At 42.9% G+C, this 26,722-nt stretch overlaps 1 protein-coding gene across 1 annotated transcript in view; it reads right to left on the bottom strand.

Annotated features, from left to right (window-relative positions):
* Positions 1 to 26,722, bottom strand: part of NCAPD3 (non-SMC condensin II complex subunit D3) — a gene marked incomplete at its 5' end in the record, with an annotated part of 59,970 nt that overhangs the window by 14,629 nt on the left and 18,619 nt on the right. Inside the window, 12 exons of the mRNA XM_079708809.1 lie at positions 1,844 to 1,923; positions 2,578 to 2,816; positions 5,333 to 5,443; positions 5,544 to 5,658; positions 7,718 to 7,915; positions 11,395 to 11,510; positions 11,607 to 11,704; positions 12,028 to 12,219; positions 18,370 to 18,590; positions 19,621 to 19,755; positions 20,295 to 20,368; positions 26,567 to 26,656. Of these exons, the coding sequence (XP_079564935.1) occupies positions 1,844 to 1,923; positions 2,578 to 2,816; positions 5,333 to 5,443; positions 5,544 to 5,658; positions 7,718 to 7,915; positions 11,395 to 11,510; positions 11,607 to 11,704; positions 12,028 to 12,219; positions 18,370 to 18,590; positions 19,621 to 19,755; positions 20,295 to 20,368; positions 26,567 to 26,656 (1,669 nt within the window). The remainder of the gene's footprint in view (positions 1 to 1,843; positions 1,924 to 2,577; positions 2,817 to 5,332; positions 5,444 to 5,543; positions 5,659 to 7,717; positions 7,916 to 11,394; positions 11,511 to 11,606; positions 11,705 to 12,027; positions 12,220 to 18,369; positions 18,591 to 19,620; positions 19,756 to 20,294; positions 20,369 to 26,566; positions 26,657 to 26,722) is intronic.

Here is a 26,722-nt window from a genome sequence, read left to right as displayed (position 1 = left end):
AAACTTATGGTTACCGAGGGGGAAAACAAGGGGAGGGGTAAACTGGGAGACTGGGCTTCACATACACATACTACTATATATAAAATAGATAACTATTAAGGATCTGTATAGCACAGGAACTCTACTCAATACTCTCTAATGACCTATAGGGGAAAAGAATCTAAAAAAGAGTGGATATACATATATGTATAACTGATTCACTTTGCTGTACAGCAGAAACTAACACAACATTGTAAATCAACTATACTCCAATAAAAATTAATTTTAAAAATGTCATGCAATTTTGTTCATGCCAGAATTGCCAGGAAATCCACCACCTGGACCAAAAATAAATTCACAAGGCTCTGCCGCTATATAGTCTCTTGGGAAGAGCTGTCTTAGCAGATACATATGGAAAAATTAATGTGTTTAAAGTAAGCAGATAGGCCTGACCTTTGGCCTAAAAATAGAGGACAGATTTAGTTTTTCAAAGCTTTTCAAATCATGCTCCACATTTTTACCATGGTTCAAACAAATCCAGAAAGCAGGGATAAAATGGAAAGATTTAAGAGGGAGGGAGAAAATGCTACCAGAAGTACTGGTTTTCTCACTACAGTGGAGATGTCTGCCTGTCCTAGTTTCCTTCTGACTCACGCTCTCATCACCTGTGGAACAGGCCCTGCATGTGGTCTACCAAGAGAACAAGGCCGTAACATACACGTGGAGGAGCTGACGCAAGGGGAAGACACCGACGTGCAGGTTAAACACCCACCCTCCCCTCCCGGGTGTGTCCTCCCAAAGTCCCCCAGCACTGGTGCTCCTGCCTGCTCCTGGGCTGCATGTGGCACACGGGCTGCAGGGCCGGCCTGGGGCAGAGAGGGAAGGTGAGAGGGCACGGCGTAGCTAGCTGCCCCATCCCTTTCCCAATTATACACAGAAAAAGAAAGCATAGCAGCCTTAGCTTTTTCCTCTCTGACTCTAGACGTGCTAATTAGGATGTTAACCTTCTACCAGTTTACTACGTAAAATGTTTCTCCTTGGAAAAATATACCCAAAGGAAACCGAGCAGAAATCCTTCCATGGAACTAGAGTAAACCACTGGTGACCATATTTAGAACCAGAGGGACCCATTACTATATGCTATTTATAGTTAATGAATCTGTAAAGACCTCTTCCCAACTGTGGTAGCTTCTGCCATGCATTCAACATTCTATTTTCCAACTGCAGACTTGCTATAAAAAGAATTACTCATATAATATAATCAAGGTTAGCAAATTCTGTGAGATCATTTCTAAACCCCTTGAAAATAAATCTTTAATTATAGAAGGGGAAGAATTAACAGTGGCAAGGCAGTCCCCCTGCCTTCCAATTCTTGGGAAATACCCATTTCCAAGGAGCCTTGTAAACTACACACTATGATTTCACACTGAACAATTCTGTGTTAATCCCTAGAATTTCTTCCTTACAGTTTCTGCACTTAGAAGAAAGTCTGAACTCTTACTATACTGGCCTAGAAGTCAACAGTTACTGGCTTCTGCTCTTGACAGCTGACCACGACAGAGGCTCACACTGCTCTTCACTCCCCCGTTTGGAAGAACAAAGTGTCAGCAAATGTGGTCAGTGCTGGGATTATTCGATGGTCAATCTGGACAAGGGCTTCTTTGTTTTTTGTTTTTAAACTTATGTGAAAACTAAAGCTTTGTTGCACAGCTTAGTATTTTAAAAATCGGCTAATTTTCTGGCAACTGCCAAAAGCTCACTAAATCCTAAATAACGCAATTCTAAACCAATTTTAAAGAAAAAGAGATCTTTTCCAGAAACTAGGCCAATCACTCGGCTGGCCGGCGTGAGGAAAAAGACTCACCTGGCGATGTCTGGGTGCGGGTCCACCAGCGTGCTGACGAACCGGAAGAACAGGGAGCCCTTCCACTTCACGAAGTCCTCCTGCTCGAGAGAACGAAGGCTCACGCTTAAAGGGGCCTCAGCACACAGCCCTCTGTCCCTGGGGCTGTGGGCACTCATATGGGAGAGTGTGGGCAGGAGAGCCTGACCGTGACACAGCGCCCCTGCCTGCACGGAGGCGGCTGCACCCCGCACGAGACAGTGAGGGCACGGACGCATCAGAACAGAAACACAACTCACTTAAAGATCAAATAGCATTTTCCCCTCACATCAGGCTACACACGCGCTCTCGAGCTCTGTCCACACAGACGTGTCTCTGCAGGCTCTCGGAGCATGTCTGCAAGGTCACCCGGGCAAGCACGAGGGTCCTCATTGTACAAATGACGAAGGTCTGTCTGGGAACACCGACTGTTCACAGAATCGGAACCAGACCTACTCGTCTATACGTGCTTTTCTCTACGTGCTGTTTACTTGTGAAAACAGACTTCACCCTGCACAACGGGATCTCTGAACAAACACCCAGAAGGAATATTAGGAAGTAATCATCTGTTTAAACGTCTGTCCAGAACGTCAGAAGAGTGGTATGTGAAACTGCACGTGAGCAAATACCTGTGCCTCTCCTACAGTGCAGCCCGACTCCTACCCTGCTCAGACCCCCGAACAGGAGCAGCCGGCCAGGTGAGCCCTCATGCGCACCTGCAGGAGGTTAGTGAGCAAGAAGAGTGTCTGCTTGCGGATGAAGGGGTCCGAGTCCTTCAGACACACAGAGATGTTGGGGATGTACTTGTCCACCATGACTGTGTACCGGATGCAGAGGTCGCACAGGACAATGACGGCGTTGTTGCGCACGGCCATATCCCCGCACACCTCCAGCTCCCGCACCAGGGCCGGGATGCTCTTCTTTGCAAGATCCTCATGCTGCAAGCACAGCTTCCCTGCCGTCGAGAAAGAAAGACACCCTGACTCTACTCTCAGTCTCTGCCTCACATTTTCTCCAGCTGTATCCTGCTACGGATTTTATTTAATCAAAGTTAAAACTTCGTATCAACAATCACAAACAAAAAATCTAAGGCAGACAGACCCATACTAAATATTAAGAAGCGTCAAATACCCTCAGGTTTCATGAGACAGACACTCTGAGATGTTCCTTCACTTCCTTTTAAAGTCAACATCTGAATTTTGGAGTTATCAACTTACCTGGAAAATGACCAATAAAATGTAACCGATGATACTTTTTACTTTTGATTATACACATAATTGATAGAAGCTGAAAAGTTTAATAATGAACTTGAAATCTGAGCTAGGTGCATACATAATCGTGTCATTTATTTCATTTCTTGTTCATAGTTAGAAGAAGGAAAGCTGTTGTTGAGTTTTGTGTTTGTGTTTTTTTTCTGGTCTGGGGAACATTTTGCTCTTATTTACACTTCTGAGATTTTTGAAAAATAACCATTATTACCAAAAATTCGTAACTCGTGTTGAGTATACACAATCACAAAGAAAATTCAAATTTTTTTTGCGAATACTGACAGAAGTCGGTCTTAAGATAAACAACAGTGTGAGGTCATGGTAAGTATCAAATAAACTGTCTCTTTTTGTGTGTCAGTATATTAGTTTCTGCTTTATAACAAAGGGAATCAGCTATACATATGTATACATGTACCCCGACATCCCCTCCCTCTTGCGTCTCCCTCGCACCCTCCTTATCCCAACTCTCTAGGTCATCGCAAAGCACCGAGCTGATCTCCCTGTGCTATGCGGCTGCTTCCCACTAGCTATCTATTTTACATTTGGTAGTGTATATATGTCCATGCCACTCTCTCACTTCATCCCAGCTTACCCTTCCCCCTCCCCATGTCCTCAAGTCCATTCTCTATGCCTGGGTCTTTATCCCTGTCCTGCTCCTAGGTTCTTCAGAACCATTTTTTTTTTTTTTTAAGATTCCATATATATGTGTTAGCATACACTACTTTTTCTCTTTCTGACTTACTTCACTCTGTGTGACAGACTCTAGGTCCATCCACCTCACTACAAATAACTCAATTTCGTTTCTGTTTATGGCTGAGTAATATTCCATTGTATATATGTGCCACATCTTCTTTATCCATTCATCTGTCCACGGACACTTAAGTTGCTTCCATGTCCTAGCTATTGTAAATAGAGCTGCAATGAACATTGGGGTGCATATGTCTTTTTTTTTTTTTTTCTGTATGCACAGGCTCAGCGGCCATGGCTCACGGGCCTCGCCGCTCCACACCATGTGGGATCTTCCCAGACCGGGGCACGAACTCGTGTCCCCTGCATCGGCAGGCGGACTCTCAACCACTGTGCCACCAGGGAAGCCCACGTGTGTCTTTTTGAATTATGGTTTTTTCAGGGTATATTCCCAGTAGTGGGATTGCTGGGTTGTATGATAGTTCTATTTTTAGATTTTTAAGGAACCTCCATACTGTTCTCCATAGTGGCTGTATCATTTTACATTCCCACCAACAGTGCAAGAGGATTCCCTTTTCTCCACACCCTCTCCAGCATTTACTGTTTGTAGATTTTTTGACGATGGCCATTCTGACTGGTGTGAGGTGATACCTCATTGTAGTTCTGATTGCGTTTCTCTCATGATTAGTGATGTTGAGCATCCTTTCATGTGTTTGTTGGCAATCTGTATATCTTCTTTGGAGAAATGTCTATTTAGGTCTTCTGCCCATTTTTGGATTGGGTTGTTTTCTTGATATTCAGCTGCATGAGCTGCTTGTAAAGTTTGGAGATTAATCCTTTGTCAGTTGCTTCATTTGCAAATATTTTCTCCCATTCTGAGGGTTGTCTTTTCGTCTTGTTTATGGTTTTCTTTGCTGTGCAAAAACTTTTAAGTTTCATTAGGTCCCATTTGTTTATTTTTGTTTTTATTTCCATTTCTCTAGAAGGTGGGTCAAAAAGAATCTTACTGGGCTTCCCTGGTGGCGCAGAGGTTGGGAGTCCTCCTGCCGATGCAGGGGACATGGGTTTGTGCCACGGTCCAGGAGGATCCCACATGCCACGGAGCGGCTGGGCCCGTAAGCCATGGTCGCTGAGCCTGCGCTCCACAACGGGAGAGGCCACAACGGTGAGAGGACCGCGTACCGCAAAAAAAAAAAAAAAAAAGAATCTTACTGTGATTTATGTCATAGAGTGTTCTGCCTATGCTTTCCTCTAAGATAAACCATCTCTTTATGATGTGAACTGCAAACTTATTTCTTCATTCCCAGAACTCAGTGCAGTGCCTGGCATACAGCTCTTGAAGAACAGACTTCATGGTGCTACATTATGAGTATAAAAAAAATCACAGGTTTGATGGTAATAAATTAAACAGGGAGTGTCCTGCAGAGCTGGGTGCTCCTACAGTTACCTCCCGAGCTTACAAGCTTATAAATCACAAAGCACACGTGGAGAGGCTGCCCCGTGTCTCCTTACTCACCCAAGGTGATGACGGCATGTGCTCTGATCACAGAGGGCATGACAGAGCCCTGGAACTGGGAGATGGGCTGGGAGGATGCAGCCTCACTGCCGCCTGGGTCCGACGTGGTCACTACAGGAGGGAAAGGAAGGGAGGAGAGGTCTTGCTGCACTGCTACAGGGCAAACCCAGCCCCGAGGCAGCAGGTGCAGAAGGCACGCCAAGGGCCTTACAATGCTCCGCGCTGGCAGAAGCAGCCAGGATGGACTGCATCAGCAGGAAGGCTCTCTTGTCCACTCTGGCTGGACAGAGCTGGGCTACGTCTCCTAAGGTGAAAATGTACTTCACCTGCAAAGAGAATTGGTTTTGCAGTAAGAATAAGGCAAAAGAAAAACGAACTCTAGCTAGGTTAAGGCCATGTCAGTGGAGTACTTTTTCTGTCCCCCAAATTAAATGGCTGGGTTTTTTCCCCACAACAACACACAGCCATTGTAAAAATTCAGTCACTGCTTCAACTAGGGTGACTGTATAGGTTTATCATCTGTATCTAGATACTCCTGCAAGTCAAAGGGGTGCTATGACAGCAGAGTGGACCTCGATGCTTCTGGGTAAGTGGGGACACGGAACAGCTGACTTACAATACCGCCGCCCACAGACACCATCCTTGTTTTTCTGTATGACTTTCTTTTCAAAGTATTTTTATAGTCACAGGGCTTCATGTTTGCTTTTCTCACACACTTGTCAATCACACTAGGTTGAAGTCTGTGATTCTAAATTTCAGTATCAGGCATCCTTTCATGTCAATATGTACGATCAATATGTTTAATGACTACCTAAATATGTTAAAAACTCTGAATGTCATCAAGGTTGACCGCAATATTACTATACATTTATGTTGACCTAATCCCTTCCCGTTTGCATCAGCTCTGATGCATCCTGGGACAGTGTTCTGCCTCCTCAGAGGGGACGTGCGGGGTGAGAGGGCATATAGCCTGTTGCACGCTTTAAACTCACTTCCAAACTGTTCTCCTGCTTAGCTTACTAGTAAGACTCCTTCCAAAACTTGTGAGAACTTGCTTCCTCAAGCCACCACTACTGTGTCTTTATTAAGGACCTTCAGCTGAACAGTTAATACTTATTTTTTTAATCGTAAAAATACAAGGGTGATGCTAAATAAACAGTAAAATGTTGAATAAAGGCGTTTTAAGAGTAAAAAAGCTAATAATAAGGATGTGTGTGTTTAAAAAGAACTGAACACACTGTATCTCAGTGGATTAGCGGCACATTTGAATTATATTTGAAGAGTGAAGTAAACAATATATATAGGGCAAACTTCTCTATATATTTTGACCAAAAGGTAAATTTTGGTGACATATTTAACAGGAAAAAAAAAATCTTAGCGGGGAAAACTCACTGGTCATAATAAGCGTTTTTCTTAGATTGGGTAGGGAATCCCAGACAAATTAGCGGAGCAAGACCCTCCAGAGAAATCCCGGGTCAGGACCACTCTAAACATTGTGACCTCTGACCCAAAACATCTGAGTTCTCGTTGATCAGGATATTTTTATTACTGAACTGGGTCCGTATTAATGCCTTGGCACAAAGGGTCTTCTCCTCCAACAAATCTAAACATGGCCACCAATCCCCAGGTCCAAGTGCGAGGGGGCGAAGCAGGAATTGGACACAGAAGGAAGTGCTCTACTAATTTTCAAACAGACAAGGAAAATGACCAGTTTTGGCAAAATGATGGCCTAGTCTGAAGGGCATCAAAAAGCAGCTCATTTTTGCCCTTATGGGACAGTGTCAGATGCTGGAATCAGAATCACCATGTTCTGTTGACAGTCAGCTACTTGAACCAGAAAACAGGCCCCGCGTTCACTGGCTCAAAGGCACCTCTTCATGGCACAATTTCTAAAGCAGGGTGCATGCCACACAATCTCACTGCTCCCAGGGCAGCAGCTTCTCCAGCTTTCAAATATCTCATTTGTTTTAGACATGACCTGGGAGAGCTGTTCTATAGTCTGATATTCAAACAGCTTGCCAGACACATTTAAAAAAAAAAAACATCAAACCAACAAGCCAAAAGAACAAAGAGGATGCTCACTTTACTCTTTTCTCACCTTATTACTTCTGAGCTCACAACACACACTGTGTTTTCCCTGTCGGATCAGGAATCTCACAGGACCCAACTGGTAGAAGGATTTACCATCATTTTCCCCCAGATGATAAGTATGGGAGAGAAAAATGAATAGGTCACCGATAAAAAATTCTTCTAAAAAAAGAGTAAGCCCCAGGCTAGGAAAATCCTTTTCTTGCTAAGAGTATTGAAAACGCACCTCACACAGCCGTCTACAGGCCCAGCCGACACGAGGAGGAGAGGAGGACGCTAAGAGCAGCAGCTACTCACCGCCAGGTCTTCGTTCATCCTCCCGGTCCCGTCCTCCTTCAGAACTATGTCGGAGAGGCAGCGCACACAGGCGGAGAGCACGTCCCCGCACGCCTGCACCAGTAATCCCTGCGGCAAGTCAAAGGCCATCTCTGAAGGGCACCACGCATCCATCAGAATGCCCGCGACACACAACTTGCTCACAAGAAACTCTACGGCCTTCAAATGCATAAACCTCAAGCCATGGAAACCCCAGCCATCATGCTTTTGCATCTTTGCTCTTTTAGCAATCTGGCAATGCGAACTGGCTAAGTGGAATTCACGAAGAACACTTATGTATGCTCTTTGTAATATGCTATATTTACTACAAACATATATATTTATGTATTATCTTTCTTTCTGTTGTTACATTTGCTCTATAAGAGGGAAAGACATCTATTTAGGAAGATCTACTGCCCTAACTTATAAGAGATCTGTAATAGCAGTGCTCCTCCAATAGAGAAAAACATTGCAATTCTTCTGGCATATGTAGATGGTGAATTAACTACTGTAATAAAGAGTATATTTTAAAAACACATAGAATAAAAAAGAACAGTTTTTACCCTCCTGAAATGTATTCATTAGAGAGAAGTTTTCAGAGTCTCTTATTAGTTAAAGTGACCTCAAGGGGGTCCCACCTCCGGCCCACACATCTCACCACGCTTATGGGCCAAGTGAGGAGCTCGGTCACACCCTATAACCTGGAAGGCACTTTCCCCAGGAGGCCGTCCCTACACACCTAGGCTGAGCTGAGTCGCTCCGCCCCAGGACTGCCACGTTACCAGACACTCGCTTCTGTTTCAGGAATTATTTTAAGACATTGGTATTACAGGTTAACGTGTAGGTCTCCCACACTATGCGGCAGGTGCCTTAGGAAGGGGCAGTGTGAACCACACCCCAGGGAGTGCCCAGCAGCAATACCACAAGACAGTACTCTAAGTTTGCCAAATTGCTGGCAAACCATCATCACAATCCAGACATTTGTAGTCCGACTCGGCCTAAAATGTGTCAAAGCTATTGTCTTTATTAACGTTTTACAAAAATGACTGCACTTAAGATGTTAACAGACTGCACAACCTGGAGCTTCTGAAATGCACGTGCTCTGTCCCAGCCTGGCTGAGTCCTTTAGGCCCAGCGCCCGGCTGCTAGTGAGAGGAAGACCTCAGAGTCTGGGCGAGCTACCAGCCAGCCAGCCCTGGGCTCTCTCCATGCAGGGGCTCCTGTCACGCTTCCAGTGTGACTCCCACTGACCACAGAGACGTGTCCAGAGGCAAGTCTGTCCACTCTAGGCAGACCTCAGTACAGTTTTTCTTCAGTTGGGCAACATCTGTCTCCTTGCAATTTCCACCCACTGGTCGAAATCAGTGCTCTGTGATGCCAAATAAATCCAGGTCTCCGTCCTTTGGGTCCTTCATTCATGTGTATTTAGCCAGGCAGCCGGCCTCCCCACACTTTCTCTCCAGCTAAACATACCAGGCCCTCAGCGCTCCCGGCCAGCCTGCTCTGTCACCCTGCTGACCGCTCTCCTTGGATACATCCATCTGGTCTCATCCACGTTCTCTGAACGGCTGTGACTGAGACAGAATGGCAGCACGTGGCCTTAGACTCGAGCGTACAGGCAGCAGGACGAGCACCTGTTCCAGACGCGATCTCTACTCCCACAGTCCACACCTGCACCTGCACCCACTTCTTCAACGACAGCCTCAGAATGCTATCAGCTCACACCAAGCTTGCAGAGAGCAACGATGCCCGAAGACCAAGCCTCTCACACGTGCTGCCGTTGAGCTACATCTTGACGGTCTCTTCTTTGGGTAACTTGTTTTTCTCCGTAAAATACAGGACATTCATTTACAGAGAAAAGAAGCACAAGTACGTTTCTGGTCACTTGGATGTAAAGTATCCTGAGATTCCGGGAAGTCTCAGGGCCTTAGTCTACTGCCCACCACCAAGGGAGGTGGTCTTGGCAAAGCTAACACCCTGCCCTTCTCCTAACGCAGCAGTGAGTTCCTCTCCCTTCTGGGTCTCAGTTTCTATGTTTGATGAGAACTCAGCCTTCCCCCCAGACTAACAATGACACAACTTACTGTTCTAATGACTGTGGCTGGTGGTGCGCAGACAGTTAGTCGTTACGGCCCTGGCTCGCCCCAGTGCAGACCCCCTCCAGCCAGTGCTGGGGAGCCACACTGGCCCGGGAAGCGGGGCCCGTGGTGCAGGCCTGGCTCCGCACTAACAAGCGACGTACCGCAGACACTTGGGGGACGGCACCCTCACATTCTGCCACAGAACCTCCATTCTTTCCTACAGCATTTGTTCCTCATCATCAGCTTTTTGTTTTGTTTTTACGGGTTTTCTGCTTTTCAAATATGCTCCCTACTTAGGTAATGGTTCCTTATTTAAAAGTTTTTCACACACTTTCTTGGATCAGAGATAAACAGAAAATCAAATAAAGCAAGTATCCCCTTCACCAAAAAGTGCCAAAAGGTTTATGCCAGGAAAACACCAGACACAGAAAGAGCTGGGCATTTTTTTTTTTTTTTTTTTTTTTGCGGTACGCGGGCCTCTCACTGTTGTGGCCTCTCCCGTTGCGGAGCACAGGCTCCGGATGCGCAGGCTCAGCAGCCATGGCTCACGGGCCCAGCCGCTCCGCGGCATGTGAGATCTTCCCGGACCGGGGCATGAACCCGTATACCCTGCATCGGCAGGCGGACTCTCAACCACCGCGCCACCAGGGAGGCCCGAGCTGGGCATTTTTAATTAACTAAATTTCAACCTGTTTTAAGTCCTAAGCAAAAAAGTTACAGTATATTGTCTTACTACAATGGTTAAGTTATCAGGAAAGGGCTTTTTAAAAAGAACTTATTATGCAAGAAAATGAAGCTTAGGAAGGTGGCAGGGAGCTCAGATGAAAACAATAATGTTTTTATTCTGGGAGATTTAAATATATTTCAGCAATTATTTAATTTTTGACTTCTAAAATCATTACTAATAACCCCCAGTCCTAAAATTTTTCATTATGACTAGCACTGTCTAGGAGTATATTTCATGATAAAAACTGAATACATGGTAGTAAGATAATTTATCTTAGAGATACTTAAATGGATAGCTTTTGGGGAGTCAGAGTAACCCTCTGTGTCACACAGAACGCTGGTTTGAAGTTGTGATGATGAATCCACAGGGAATGTCAGCAGGAGGCTCTGGGAACTCTGGGGACAAGAGATACTAGGGTGACAGGATGATGACTAATCAGAAATCTTCTGGTCTGGAGGGAAGCTGTGACTAGGAGGAAACCGCTCACACATCCTTGGAGTGAGGGAGGACGGTCTAACAGGCTATTGTGAGCACCGAGGTTACGATGATTAAAAGACAACCTTGCAGATTCGATCTTGGAAACAGGTGTCTGGCAGGTGTGCTTCCTAGAAGACACTGGTACCCAGAACCAAGGAGGTGACCTCCTAAAGGAGCTGTGTATCTTCAGCAGCCAAGATCTTCTTGGGGAATGTCAACTGCTTGTCACGTAGGTGCTTCCTTGGAGAACTAACTGCTGGGGACCACCCACCCTTCCAGGTTCTCCGCGGAGAACACGCCCCCAGCTTCAAGGCAGAGCGTTATGTCCACGTACAGACAAAAGACAGACACACCCAGGAGAGTCTGTAGCGTACCTGCTCCTCCGCTGGCGTCTCTGCAGATGCCCTACAGAGTCCTTGCAAAGTATCAACAGCTGGGCTGATCAACTTTGGTGACCACCAGAATCCATGCAGCTTACTTTTGATAACATCTAAAAAAGAGAGTCAATTCCCTTGAAGTTTAACTCTTAAAAATATATATAAAGTGAAAGGCAAAGCCTTTTCACGATTCTCCGGTAGACACTCACCTGTCACCTTGTTCCGGGTGCTCTGAGGAAGATGCTTTGCAATATGCCGGATAACACAGAGGATGTGCCCTAAGGTGTCTGCATTGGGGTCCTGCTGCCTGTGGAAAGGGCAGAAGAAATATCAGTATAGAACCAAAGTAAAAATTGCTGCCAACAAAATACTTTTCTTCTGGATTATCAGTATTGGAGGAAGTAGGGTAGCATGGTTTAGGAGTCGAGTTGGGGAGCATTAAGGCACTTAATGTACTTGGACAATGAAAGCCTAAAAGTGATTCTTTTTTCATGTTTGTTTTTAAGCCAGAATTTAAAGAAAAGATCTCTGTATATTAACAGCTATGAAAGAGCCCACTTCCTTAAGACATGAGCTTTGTTTCCAAGACTCTCTCGTGTCTGGTGGCAGCTAGATCACAAGCATGCGAACCTGCTTATTTTCTCCCAGGCCTTTATGATTTGGGTGTAGTCCAGCGTGGGTGACGAGCCAGCAACCTTGGAGAGCAGCATCCAGGCCGGGGCAGAGTGCTCCTTGCCAGTGTGGGAGAGCACATTGTTTACAAAAGTGGAGGAGAACTTATCTTTCTTGGACCAGGCGTGAAAAGCCTTATCTAAATAGCGGCTGGAAAAAAGATGAGAAAGCAGAATTGCAACTGTAAATACACAAAACTGTTCAGACCTGCCCCTCGGTGAAGGGTATCAACTTATGCTCCAGGATTCTGGCACATAAAACATGCAAACAGAGGCTCCTGGCTAGTGGCTCATCTGATAGCAAACTAGGTATCTTTCTAATTACTATTACACGGAATAAGGTATATTTACCCCTCCCCTGCCCATAAAGTATTTATTTTTAAAGAAAATAATAAAATTTCATAATTCACTTGAGACCCCTAAAATTTCTAGGCAAACATATGGGGTAAGTTACCAATAACAGGTACATCCAGAGTCTACAGGGTTTTAGTGACAAAAAAATGTAGACATTGTCCTTTTTTCAATGGAAGGATTGGAGAGAAACGACATCCTAGCATTTAAATATGGTGATATTAAACGAGCTCGACTTTGCTATGACCTGCCAATACCACTCAGAAATACATATATCAAATTTTTCTAAAATAAAAAATGCTTCTGATGTATTAAAGTGTTTGTGTGATGTCACTGCTATTTTTAAACCATTTATTTTACTTTTTCCTATAGCACTGAATGACATCATATGACTCCTGAGACAAATGCAGTATTGTATATTTAAGTGGAGAGGAAAATACATTCCTTCCCCCAATTAATTTCTTCTACTGTTAGGCACACATACACACTCAGATTAGCAAGACTTTCTCATTAAATGAAAAAAAGAATTCTCAAAGCACAAAGAATGCAACTGTATGAAAATAAACCCATTTACACACAACAAACATATGCATATAAATGAATGGTTTTATTAATAAATTAGCTTTTGGTTAAAAATCTATCTAGAGTTTTACTGCAAATGACTAACATAATTTATATCTGACTGCTATCCAAAAGCAAGATACATGAAATCAACAAATATTTAAAAGTTTATGTACAAGCATCACACAGAACATTAACCGAAGTTTACTGCAGGAAGCCAACAGAATGACAAAACATCCTCTGAACTTCCAGGTTTGAGATCTCAAATCTGGCTCCTCTCTGACCACGCACACCCTCCACATGGGCTGAGCCGTCCCCAAATCCTCCCAACTGGACCCTCCGTTAGCCGCACTGCCCATCACAAGGAGGGGAATGCCGCACCACTCAGAATGCGGTTCAGCAAACACCACCTGGTTTCCTGAAAAGCACTGCCAACCTCTATCCTAATATCAAACCAAAGCAACCCCCCTCAGTGCCCATCTCAGTGCCCCCTGCTGGACAGAACTGACCATGCTCTCCCTTATACTCCAGTTGACTTGTTTGACCTTTTCACTAATTCCTTTTCTTCTAATCACACCAACTGCTGATTCTGAAGAGGTCTGTTCTTAGTCATCTTCTCTAGCCTACAGCCTAACTCTGGGCGACGTCCTCCATCACCAGGGTCGTCGCAAGCACACACTGAAAATGGGACTCCATCCCCGGCCCTCCCTCCACCCCCCGCCCTGCCCCACCTCTGCTTTCCGGGCCTTGTTCAACAGCAACCCCACCCAGAAGCCCTTTCAGTTAGGATTCCTGGAGCAGCAGGCCTCTAAGCCTTTGCGTTGCTATTTCCTGCCTGGAGATCCTCACCATTAGTCCTGCCTGGTTACTCTCAACTCTTGCCACCTCTAGGGATGATTGAGGTCACACCACCATCAAAAGGAAGCTAAAAACAAGAAGAAAAGGTAAAAACCCATACTGCTCCACGTGCTCCCTGCTGGCTGCCGTGACTCCCTTTCCACTGGACTGTGGGCAACCAGAGTGGAGGGCGCAGGGCGTCCTCAGCCCTCAGAGCCGGTGCCCCCACCGCTGGACAGGTCCTCTGCAGCCAGCTGCTTCCCCTGGACCCGGGTCGCCACGCCTTGAGCTCAAGTCATTCACCGGTGGCCTGTGCCCTCAGACTCTGGTCACAGACACAGCCGATCCGTGACACCTCCTGTGCTATGAACTCCCGGGGCCCCTGCAGCACACACCACGCATGCGCCCATGGCCCTGCACTGGCTGAGTCCTCCACAAGAGTACCTCCCGCCCCTTGTTAAACGCCAAGGTCCAAACTCGAAGCTCACCTGTTCTGTGAAGTCTCCTGTCCTGAGCAGATCCTGGAATCCTAGTTACTTTCTGTTTATTAAAGAACTTACCGAAGAGTTTATTTATAGAACTCTATTCCCCTAGCCCTACTGTTCTCAATCCTTTTTTAAAGTTGATTCCCTTGTTCAGTGGCTCTCACACTTTCTCTGCTCAGGGCCCTTTTGAACTCTTAAGAATTACTGACCGCCTCGAAGACCTTTCTTGTTCATGCGGGTTATACCTGTCAATATGTGCCATACTAGAAGTTAAAACAGAAACTTTAAAATACTTATCTATTAATTTGTCAGAAATAACAATAAGCCAATTACATGTTAACATAAGTAATGCAATTCCTTCCCCCCCAAAACCTGGTATCTTTCTCAAAACAAAAAAAAAAAACTTGGTAAGAACAGTGACATTGCTTTATACTTTTGTAAATCTCCTTATGGCCTGGCTTAAACAAAAGACGTGCATTCTTACATCTGATTCTCCATTCAATTTATTTCAACATCATCACATGGCTTCTGGAAACTCTAGTACTGTCAAAGAGTAAAAGTGGCAATGGCGTATGACATCTTAATATTACGATAAAGGCTGCCAACTAAAAACTGCCGCTTGCCATCTGCCTCTACACGGATGAGGTCACTGGCCACTGCAGTCCCTTGACCTTCCACAACTCCTGAGAGGAGTTCTGGGCCAAGACCAGGAAGGAGGCCCTCTGTGCTCTGGGAAAACTGGCAGAACAGGCCTTCAGATTGGTAGGTATTTTCAGGAAGATTTTGTGAGCCCAATTTCTTGCATCTTCTCATACCTAGAAAAGCACTAAAATTCATTAACAGAGACATCTGCTCCTCGTGACCAGCAGCCACCTTCTACCAAGATGTGTGCTTGACTGCACGTACGCCCCTCACCAAAATCACATATATACTGACCCCCGCCCCCCACCTCTTCAGAGCAGTTCCTCAGTTACAGAGAGGCTGTCTCCTGGACTACAGTCCTCAGTAAGCCCCAAATAAAACTGAACTCACAGCTCTATGTATGGGTGTTTTTAAGAGGACAAGAGAGCCTAAGCTCCTGAATGCACCACACTTTGAGAACTGCTGCCCCTAATTCTACGCTCTCCTTCCTAACTTCAGCAAATAAATACATTGTTTTCTAAATTGTGGTAATATACATAACAAAACTTATCTTTTTAATCATTTTAAAGTACAGAGATCAGTGGCATTAAGCCCATTCACACTGTTGTGCAACCACCCACCTCCAGAGCTTTTTCTCACCCCACACTGAGACTCCGTACCCCTTAAGCAGTTCCTCCCCACTGCCCCTTTCTGCCTCCCAGAGTCTAACTATTCTAGGGACCTCCCATAAGAGGAACCATCCAATATTTGTCCTTTCATGTCTGGCTTATTTCACTTAGCATGTTTTCAAGGTTCATCCATGTTATAGCATCTGTCAGAATTTTGTGACTTCTTAAGGCTGACTAATATTTCATTGTGTGTATAGACCACATCTTATTTATCTCTTCACCAGTGCATGGACACCTGGATTGTTTCCACCTTTTAGCTGTTGTGGATCATGCTGCTGTGAACATGCTGTACTGGGCAAACACTGAGCATCACTTTATGGAGAAGAAAAAGGCTAAAAGCTCTAGTGCTCATATTATGTCCTCTTTTGTGTTTCTCTCTCCCTGTTCTCTTTGTTTCCTTTTATTTCCGGAGCTCTCTCCTCCTACTTTATAAAGTGTAGCCTTTCAAATATTGTTCTTTTTCAGAAACTTTACCCCTTTCAATCATCCTCGATATTTTCTACATACTGGTTTTCTGACTTCAAATATGCACAGGTGTTTCCCCCATCTTAAAATGAAAACAGAGAGCCTATGAAGGAAGCTATGACACATCTTAATTGCAGGTAAGTTAAAGACCTAACTATAAAGGGGAAAGAAAAAAATCAAACTTCTAGGAGATTATATGGGAAAATATGTATATGATCCTGAGGTAGGAAAAGATTTCTTTAAAAATACATTAACCATAAAGAAAACCACTGATAAACTGAACTCATCAAAACACATTAAGAGAGTAAAGAGGCAAATCATGGGATGGGAGAGATATCTGTAATACATACAACAATGTTTGTACATAAATATATAATGAACACTTCCGGGTGAACAAGCAAAAGAGTGACAGCCTAATTAAAAAAAAAAAAGGCCCCAGACCTGGGCAGGTAATTCACAATGTGAATATCTAAATGCTAATCCACCTGTGAAAAGAGGCTCAACTACATTAGTCAACATAGCAGTGCAAATTAAAGCCACCAAGAAAATACCAGTATTGGTCCAAAATGGACCAAAATGGCTAAAAAGGGAGACTGACAACATGAAATGCAGGCCAAAATATGGTGCAACTGGAACTCTCATTAAGTGCTGCAAGGAAATGTAACTTGGTCCCACCACTCTGGAAAGCTGTCTGGCAGTAACCATGAAAGATGAATAAAAGCATACTCAACAGCACTGCTCTTAGGTGTACACCCAAGAGAAATGTGTGCCAAAGATACGCATGGGAATATTCACAACAGCATTATACCTCGTAATAAAAAACTGGAAACGACCCATAATCTATTAACAGTTGACTGGATAAATAAACTGTAGCTTCTTCACAAATATCACACACACACACACACACACACACACACACACACACACAGAGCAATGAAAGTGAATGAGCTATAGCTGCACACAATTAACTTGAATAAACCTTGTATTCCTTTGAGTAAAAGGAGTCGGACACACAAAGAATACATACCACATAATTCCACTTACATGAAGATGAAGAGCAGAGAAAACTCACACATGGTGTTAAAATCACAGTGGTCGCTCCCTTTGAGGAGGGAAGGAGAGCGACTGGAAGGAAGAGTTTTCTCAGGCCGAGCAATGTTCTATTTCTGGACCTGGGTGGTGGTTACATGGCTATATTTTTTTGATATTTATTGATCTTACAGTTTGTACATTTTTGTATATGTTATATTTTAATATAAAAGTTAAAAAAAAGAAATGAAATAAACCTCCCAACAGTTTCTCATGAGCTAGTATACACTGGGTGTGCACAGTAAGATATCCCTAAGAAAAGCAAAAAAGTAGTTGATTCTACTGCTGGCGAAATTCCTCTCCCTTCCAGGAATTTCAGCAAAGCATATAGTTGGTACTGATAAAATATTTAATGAGTGAATGCATTTTCAGTCAGATTTTTAACAACAAAAGGGACCTTAAGAGATCGTGTAGTGTAACCAACTCTTCTTACAAATGAGAAAACTAAGGTCCAGAGAGATGGGGTGATTTGCCAGGGCCACAGACAGTATACTAAATCTATTATTATCTATCAGTATCTACTTTTTTTTAATTTTTATTTTATATTGGAGCATGGTTAACAATTATTCGTATCTATTATGATACTAAATCTATTATTCTCTCCATTGGATGATAATTCCTCCATAAGTACATGTAAACAAGCAGGGAGGTGTTTCTTATATGATAAATTTAGAAAAAAAGGAAAGGAAAAGACAGTCAAAGGAGCACGAACACAAACCAGCTGCAAGATTACTGCAGTAGAGATTAAAATTGATCAGTGCAGGTGCTAACTCTTCACTGCATTGCTCACTGCACAGTGAACACCCAGCAAATGTTATCAAATGGAAAAAATCCTACAGTGTGATTAAGTCAACCAACCCAATAAGATGTCAGAAAAAGTCTAACTTGTCATACCCAGGAAGTCATCTATCATAATAACTAGTATTGTGGAAAGTTAATGTTAATATAGCAAATCTATTAATGCTTTCTACTACATATTAAGACATCAATTCGAAGCTGGAAAACACTCAGAGGAAAGCAAAGGAAGCCTTCACAAAAACTGTCACCACAAAAATGCTAAGAAATCTGAACTAGGTCAAGGGAAAAAGATCAAGATTGAGTCTTCATATATTAAGCAATTTGGAGGGCTGATTTTCCGAGATCGACACAGGAATTTATAACGAAAGCCCTTCCATAAGGACAACCAGTTGCACACGAACGTACCCCAGTTCCTGGCTCTCTGTGCTCAGCAGCGTCAGCAGCTTCCAGGCGAGCACCTGGCTGTTGTCCCCACCGTGGAACTGACCATGATGCCTGATGTTCTGCAGTAGGAGCTGGTCCAGACACTCCAGGGCCTTGTCCTGCACGGTGCTCTCACCGTCCATCACGGCGGGGACAACCCCCCCTAGCCAGGCCTTCTGTACCTGGACACACTGAGGCTGTGCCTGAGGAGTTGAAAGTCAGGAAGTCATAAAGACGCCTACTCTATCACAGGTCTGAACACAAATCGGGGAAGCTGTGATCGATGTTTTAGGATATGTTACAAGTAGTTGCTCACATAATTACAAATAAAACATACAGTGGAAAAAAAAATCAACATTCCAAATCTATGTGAAAACCAAATTCAAGCTCCAGTAACTGTAAATCAGTGCATACTGAAATTTTAAATTTATTTATTTATTTATTTATGGCTGCATTGGGTCTTCGCTGCTGCACACAGGCTTCTCATTGCTGTGGCTTCTCTTGTTGCGGAGCATGGGCTCTAGAGCACAGGCCCAGTAGTTGTGACACAAGGGCCTAGCTGCTCCGTGGCATGTGGGATCTTCCTGGACCAGGGATCGTACCCGTGTACCCTGCACTGGCAGGCAGATTCTTAACCACTGCACCACCAGGGAAATCCCATACTGGAATTTTAGACTTACACAGTGACTATCTCATTATTGGTAGTGAAGCAGCACTTTTTTATAATTCAAGATTGAGAGCAAATAGTAAATTTTTATCCTAAGGAGTAATTAGAATAGATGCTAACAGAGAAAGTCAAAACATGCATTGCTTAATGCCTTCTATCATGAAATAAAGAAAAAAACTCACTTTTAAAATTCTTCAAAAACTAATTATTTGGCAAAAGTAAATTATATATAGTGGATCTGCTCTTTTGGCAATACCACCTATATAGGTTTTAATGGACAAAAATTAATCTAGGCCTCTTGCCTAACCAAATTAATTTTAAAATTCACATTTCTATATGAGATTTAACCTGAAGTCAACAGAATGCTAACCATTAGCATTCTCTAGCATTAGTCATATTATATTTAATATGAAATGCAATCTACTAGAGGTAATGGACGGATTCCTTTCTCTTACACTGTAGAATCCTACAGTGGACTTAGGAGAGTTTCTAACAGGTACTTCATCAAGCTCAATTATTTGTAACGTAAAATACCATCCATCAGACACACGATGGCTGCGTCTCACCATAAGAAGCTCGGTGAGAGACTGCAAGGCCTGCTTGCGGACAGACACAGCAACATCCCGACACCGGTCCTGCAGGATAGACAGCTCTTCTTTCATACCCGAGACGTCACAGTGCTTCAAAATGCTCACTAAGACCTAGAAGGTCATGTGTAACATGAAGGGGTGACTTAGGCATAATGTCAATACAAAAAGCAAAACTGCAGACAAAACACTGCCTTTTAAGTTTGTGATTCTTTCATTTTTGAGATCATAGATCCATCCCTCCTCCCAGTAACATCCCACCTTTTAGAATCTGATGAAATTTAACACCTTTCTGGAGAAAACTTGACATACATTTTATACAAACAAGCATTCTGAAACAATTTCAGGGGTTTCATGAACCCTATCAAAATCCATCCATGGTCCCCAGGTTAAGAATCCTTATTCTAAAAAATGAAATTAAGGATATAAAATTGTGATTCCTAAAAAGCCAGCAACCCAGTAGGAACACTTAAGAAGAGATGATCCTTCAGTTCATCTATGTAATTTACATTTAACAGGAACAAGGTGAACTAACATTAAGGGAAAAGTGAGTAATGAATATGGCCGAAGGGTTTTTAAAATAGTCTCTTGCATCTTCAAGTTGGTAGTGCTTAAAAAGAGTACATGAAAAGAATGTCCAGAAAAACTCACACCTGGAGTGCAGACTTCCTGACGTTGGTCTTCTCATCTCCGACCCTGCTCCTCAGCATCATCATGAGACCCCTTCCTGTTGAGGAAACAGCACAGTCATTACAGCCTGAGCACACCACACAATCCTGAGAACATGCTGTAATCCAAGACTGACTCATTAACTGGTTTTAAATCATAAGAAATCAGAGCATGAAATGACATAGAAAAAGAAAAAATTCAAATAATTAGCTATTCACAATAATGAAAAAGGCAGAGTAGTAAAATTTTAGAAGGGCATAAATTCTGGAAAATTTAGTTTTAAATCCAGGCTGCTAAGTCTAAAATTCTGAATGAATTATTTAGATCTCTATTCTGTTTACAACAAATGGTAAGATCTAAACCATCGGGTTTTTTAAAGACTAAAGTAAAACAATACATAACAGTAGCTTTAAAACCTTTCCATTAATGGTCCCTTTACACTATTAGAAATTACTGAAGACTCCTAAGAGCTTTTTTTAATGTGGATTATATCTTTTAATATGAATTAGAAATTTAAACTGAGAATTGTAAAAAGATTTAATAATTCATTTTAAAATAGCAAGGCACGTCACTTATAAATGGTATATTTTTAATTAAAAAATAACTATTGTCCAAAACAAAAAAAAATTAGTGAAAAGAATACCACTGATTTACATTTCTGCAAATTCTTTTATGTCTGGCTTAATAAAAGACAACTGATTCTCATCTCTGCTTCTACCTGCTTCTGCCTGTCTGGGACCTCTGCAATACTCCAAATTATACTTGTGAGAAAATCAGAGTGTAGAAGGTAAATGACATCTAAATATTATTACGAAAACTGTATTAACTTCAAGGACCCACTGAAGGAGGCTTAGAGACCCCAAACCACACTTAAGAACTGCTGAGGTACAAGAAAGAACATTAAAAAATGAAACAGAATACGGAAAGCAATAAAGAAAATCAATGAAATCAAAGTAGGTTCCTTAAAAAATATCAACAAAATTAACAACATTTTCCTAGACTAAGAAAATAAGAGAGAAGAGTCAAATTGCTAAAATCAGGAATGAACGAGGGAACATTACTACTGACTTTACAGAAATAAAAAGGTTACGAACACTACGAACAATTTTATGCTAACAAATTAAGTAACCTAGATGAAATTTCTACAAATTAGGGAAACTGACTCAAGAAGAAACAAAGACACACTTGCCCCCATACACAAAGGGCCAGGACCAGACGGCTTTACTGGAAAAGTCTGCCAAATGTTAACAAAATCGCCAATTAACAAAAATTAATACCAACGCTTCATAAACTCTTTCAAAAAACAGAATCTCTTCTGTTTCACTTTCCACCTCCCTCTGTGAAGCCAGTATTATCCTGAGAGCAAAACCAGACAAAACAGCTCAAGAGTACAACAGACCCAAATCCCTTCTGAATATAGACATAAAATCCTCAGCAAAATATTAGCAAATTAAACCTAGCAAGATACAAAAAGGATTATACACCATGCTTGGGATTTATCCCAGGACTTGGGAAAATCACTCACTGTGATATACCACATAGAACAAAGGACAAAGGCCACGTGATCATCTCCATAGACACAGAAAAAGTATTTGCAAAATCCTACACCTACTCATGATAAAAACACTCAACAAACTCAGAACAGAAGGAAACTCCTGCACACCGATAAAGGCCATCCTGAAAAAACTCACAGCTAACCACTCAATGGTGAAAGACGAAAAGCTTTCCCTCTAAGAACAGAAGAAACACAAGGGCCTCTGCTTTCCCCACTTCTTTTCAACACCACTAGAGGTCCTAGCTGGGGAAAATAGGAAAGAAAAAGAAATAAAGGCGTTCAGGCTGGATAAAACAAATAACTCTATTCACAGATGGTATGATCTGATATGTAGAAAATCCTAAGGAATCACACACACACACACACACACACACACACACACACACACACACACCCTTTTAAGGCTAGTAACAAATTTAACAGTGTCACAGGACACAAGATCAATCATCAAAAATCAGTTATAAAACCTAGCAATAAACAATTCAAAACTGAAATTAAGAAAGCAATTTCATTTACAATAGCATCAAAGAGAATAAAATACTTAGGAATATGTTTAAAGAGCAAGAGTTATACACTGAAAACCATAAAACATCACTGAAACAAATTAAAGGAGACCTAAATATAGAAAGGCACCCCTTGTTCATGGATTGGAAAGCTTAGTTTTTTTTTTTTTTTTGCGGTACATGGGCCTCTCACTGCCGCGGCCTCTCCCGCTGCGGAGCACAGCCTCCGGACGTGCAGGCCCAGCAGCCATGGCCCACGGGCCCAGCCGCTCCGCGGCATGTGGGATCTTCCCGGACCGGGGCACGAACCCACGTCCCCTGCATCGGCAGGCGGACTCTCAACCACTGCGCCACCAGGGAGGCCCGTTTAGTATTTTTAAGATGGCAATACACCCCACATTGATTAAGAGGTCAATCCCTATCAAAACGCAAGCTGGCTTTTTTGCAGACATTGACAGCCGAACCTAAAATTCATATGGAAATACAAGAGACACAGAATAGCCAAACCAATCTTGAAAAGCAAGAACAAGGATGCAGAGCCCATACTTCCTGATTTCAAAATTACTGTAAAGCAACAGTAATCAACACAGAGTGGTACTGGCATACAGATGGACAATGAGATATCAATAGAATAGAACTGAGAGTACAGAAATAAGCGCACATGCCTATGGTCAACTGATTTTTGACAAGAGTGCCAAGAGCATTCAAAGGTGAAAGAACAGTCCTTTAAACAAAGGGTGCTCCGTCAATTTGATATTCACATGTGAAAGCTGGACCCCTCACACCACATGCAAAAATTAACTCAAAATTGAACCAAGACAAAAATGTAAAAGCTAAAACTATAAAACTCTTAGAACACCATCAAGAAAGTGAAAAGATAGCCCACAGAATGAGAAAAAGATATGTGCAGATTATAGCTGATGAGGAACTTGGATGCAGAATAGATCAAGAACTTTGACCTCAAAAAGATAAGTGCGGGGCTTCCTGGTGGCGCAGTGGTTGAGAGTCTGCCTGCCGATGCAGGGGACGCGGGTTCGTGCCCCGGTCCGGGAAGATCCCACATGCCGCGGAGCGGCTGGGCCCGTGAGCCATGGCCGCTGCGCCTGCGCATCCGGAGTCTGTGTTCCGCAATGGGAGAGGCCACGACAGTGACAGGCCCGCGTACCGCAAAAAAAAAAAAAAAAAAAAAAAAAAGATAAGTGGACATTTGGGTTGTTTCCACCTTTTTGGCTATTATGAGCGATGCTCTTATGAACGTTCTTGTACCAGTTTTGGGTATGAATATATTTTCATTCCTTGTGGGTGCACACTCAGGAATCCTATCAGATCATGCCATCTGTGAACTGCTGGGTCATGCGGTAACTCTATGTCCAATGTTCTGAGGGACTGCCAGACTGAATGAACACACAAAATGTGGTCTATCCATACAATGGACTATATGCAGCCATAAAAAGGAACAGAGTACTGATACATGCTACAACTCGGATGAACCTCGAAAACAAGTGGTAGATGAAAGAAGCTATCTACAGAAGGTCACATGTTGTAGGATTCCATTTATGTGGAATGTCCAAAATAGATGAATCCACAGAGACAGAGGCAGGGGGAAGGGGAGAATGGAGAGTGACTGCTCACAGGTATGGGGTTTCATTTTCAGCTAATGAAAAGTTTCTGGAAGTTGATTACACAATTTTATGAATATACTAAAAACCACTGAATTCAATACACTTTAAATGGTGAATTTTATGATATGTGAATTCTCTCTCAAAACAAAACCAAAAAACACCAACAAAGGTACTTATTAGCACAGTGACTGGCATGTAGTAACTATACAAATTTTTTAAAGTATAGTTAACACCAATAATATGTCACTTTAGGGACTTCCCTGGTGGCGCAGCGGTTAAGAATCCGCCTGCCAATGCAGGGGACACAGGTACAAACCCTGGTCCGGGAAGATCTCACATGCTGCGGAGTAACTAAGCCCATGTGCCACAACTACTGAGGCTGCGCTCTAGAGCCCACACGCCACAACTACCGAGCCCACACGCCGCAACTACTGAAGCCCGCACACCCTAGGGCCTGTGTGCCTAGAGCCTGTACTCCGCAACAAGAGAAGCCACTGAAACGAGAAGCCCGCACACCGCAACGAACAGCAGCCCCCGCTCGACACAACTAGAGAAAGCCAGCGTGCAGCAACGAAGACCCAACGCAGCCCCCTCCCAAAAAGTCGCTTTAGTTTATCAAAAGTAAGATAGGGGACTTCCCTGGTGGCGCAGTGGTTAAGAATCCACCTGCCAATGCAGGGGACACATGCTCGACCCCTGGTCTGGGAAGAGCCCACATGCTGTGGAACAACTAAGCCTGTGTGCCACAACTACTGAGCCTGCGCTCTAGAGCCCACGAGCCACAACTACTGAAGCCCATGCACCTAGAGCCCATGCTCTGCAACAGGAGAAGCCACCTCAAAGAGAAGCCCGCACACCGCAACAAAGAGTAGCCCCCGCTCACAGCAACTAGAGAAAGCCCGCATGCAGCAACGAAGACCCAATGCAGCCAAAAATAAAATAAATACATTTATTAAAAAAAACAAACAGCAAGATGGGAACATGGTCGCTATACATCTGGCAAATTTTTATACTTTGGAAGCGTCGTTAAATCAGTATAACTCAACAGTGTTCGCAAGTGTCTGTGCAACGATGAATCTGTAACTTGCTCAGACTGGAATTAAACCAGACATTTTTCTAGATTAAATTTCTTTACATATTTTAGGGAATCTGTTTATACATATTGAGTTATTGCTCTGAATTTGAGTAACACGTTAATATCTAGTCATTTAAACGTAATCTTCCAGGCTGCAATGATAAGTAATGATCCTCATGGCACTTTACACGTGCTTCAGCATCCATCTCACAATATTACGGTTTTATGTAGACACGTACCTGCCTCTCCCACTGCTCCTTAAGAGATGGAACTATGTTTTGTTAGAGTCTGTACCTGCAATGCCTTGCACAGATTGGGAGGGACCACATACATGTTTATCGAATAAACTAATAAATCTCATTATATCACTTATCCTCTGCAAATGTTCTTTTTTCTTTTAAAGTCACTTCTCTAAACATAATTTCTATAAACCTGACAACAGCCCTTTGTGAAAGACAGGGAAGGTGTTAGGATCAGAAGTGACAAGCAGGCGGGTAGTTCTGCTGACTCCCATGTCTTGGGTCATGCAGCTCTTTAGTAGCAGTGTTGGGATAAGAATTCAGATTGCCTCTCATTTCTAATGTAGTTTTTCCCCCACTGCATTATGCTATGTCATAGTATAAGTGAAGCAAAAGCCCAGAAAAGTAAAGTGACTTTCTCAAGACCATACAGCTAGACAGAAATAGAATCTGAGAGTAGCTCCAGGTCTATCTACTACCTAGCCCAGGTGTGTTTCTTCCCTCCTCAATCACACTGACACTTTACCATCCCAGATTATTCTGGCTTCAATAAGTCACTGAAAGAGAACAGGCATCATTTGTGTTCAGAATCCTGTGCTGGGATCCATGGAAGAGAGCACCCTATAACCACTCCACACGATGTGTATGACCCATTCAAGAACAGTTCATACTGTTGGTGAAGAGAAATTATCTAAATTCTGAACTTTTTCAATGGAAGCTTGGGCTCACAGTTCCCTACCATGTATTAAAAATGGATTCTGGGATGGCTTAATCAGAGTCAAGATGCCAGGTGGAAAAAGTAATAAGGAATAAAAAACAGACACAAGAGTAAGTACCATAGTATCGTTTATCTTTTCCCCTCTTCCGTGATGACTTTTCTCCAAACACAAATTTAATTTCTACTGCACCCTTCCTAGTAACTGGTCCTTTCTGGCCAGCAAGCCCAAGTGTTCAGAAGAATGGACCTCACTAAGGAAATAAAATATTTGCTAACATTCTCTTAAGTGTGACAGAAATACTGGGTTTCAGTACACGACAAGTAAAATGTAGCTTATTCTTTATCTTAAAATGAAATACAGTATAGTGCAAAGACATCGATTAAAGATTTAAAATAAAAATTATTCTACTTTTAAGGGAAAAAAAAGTTCCAATTCTTGAGGGTGAATTAGTCAGAAAAAAATTCCAAGGTTTTGAGGCTCTACTTACAGTTGTCTGAAATCCAATAGTTATTACTCATCTGATAGGGATAAAATCTGACATACCCCTGTATCCAGCTGTTTCACCACTGTTGTCTATATTGATCACTTCTGAGCCTCCAGAAGGGTTAAAGGTCTGCCTCTGATAGGAAAAAGCTTAAAAATAAATTTTAAAAAGGCCCCGTCAGTACAGTAAAAACTTGTTATACCTTTAAGTAATAT

The sequence above is a fragment of the Hyperoodon ampullatus genome (assembly GCF_949752795.1).
Source record: "Hyperoodon ampullatus genome assembly, chromosome: 7".
Classification (NCBI taxonomy): Eukaryota; Metazoa; Chordata; class Mammalia; order Artiodactyla; family Ziphiidae; genus Hyperoodon; species Hyperoodon ampullatus.
The sequence above is the reverse complement of the archived record's forward strand: the minus strand, read 5'-3'. Positions and strand labels throughout refer to the sequence as shown.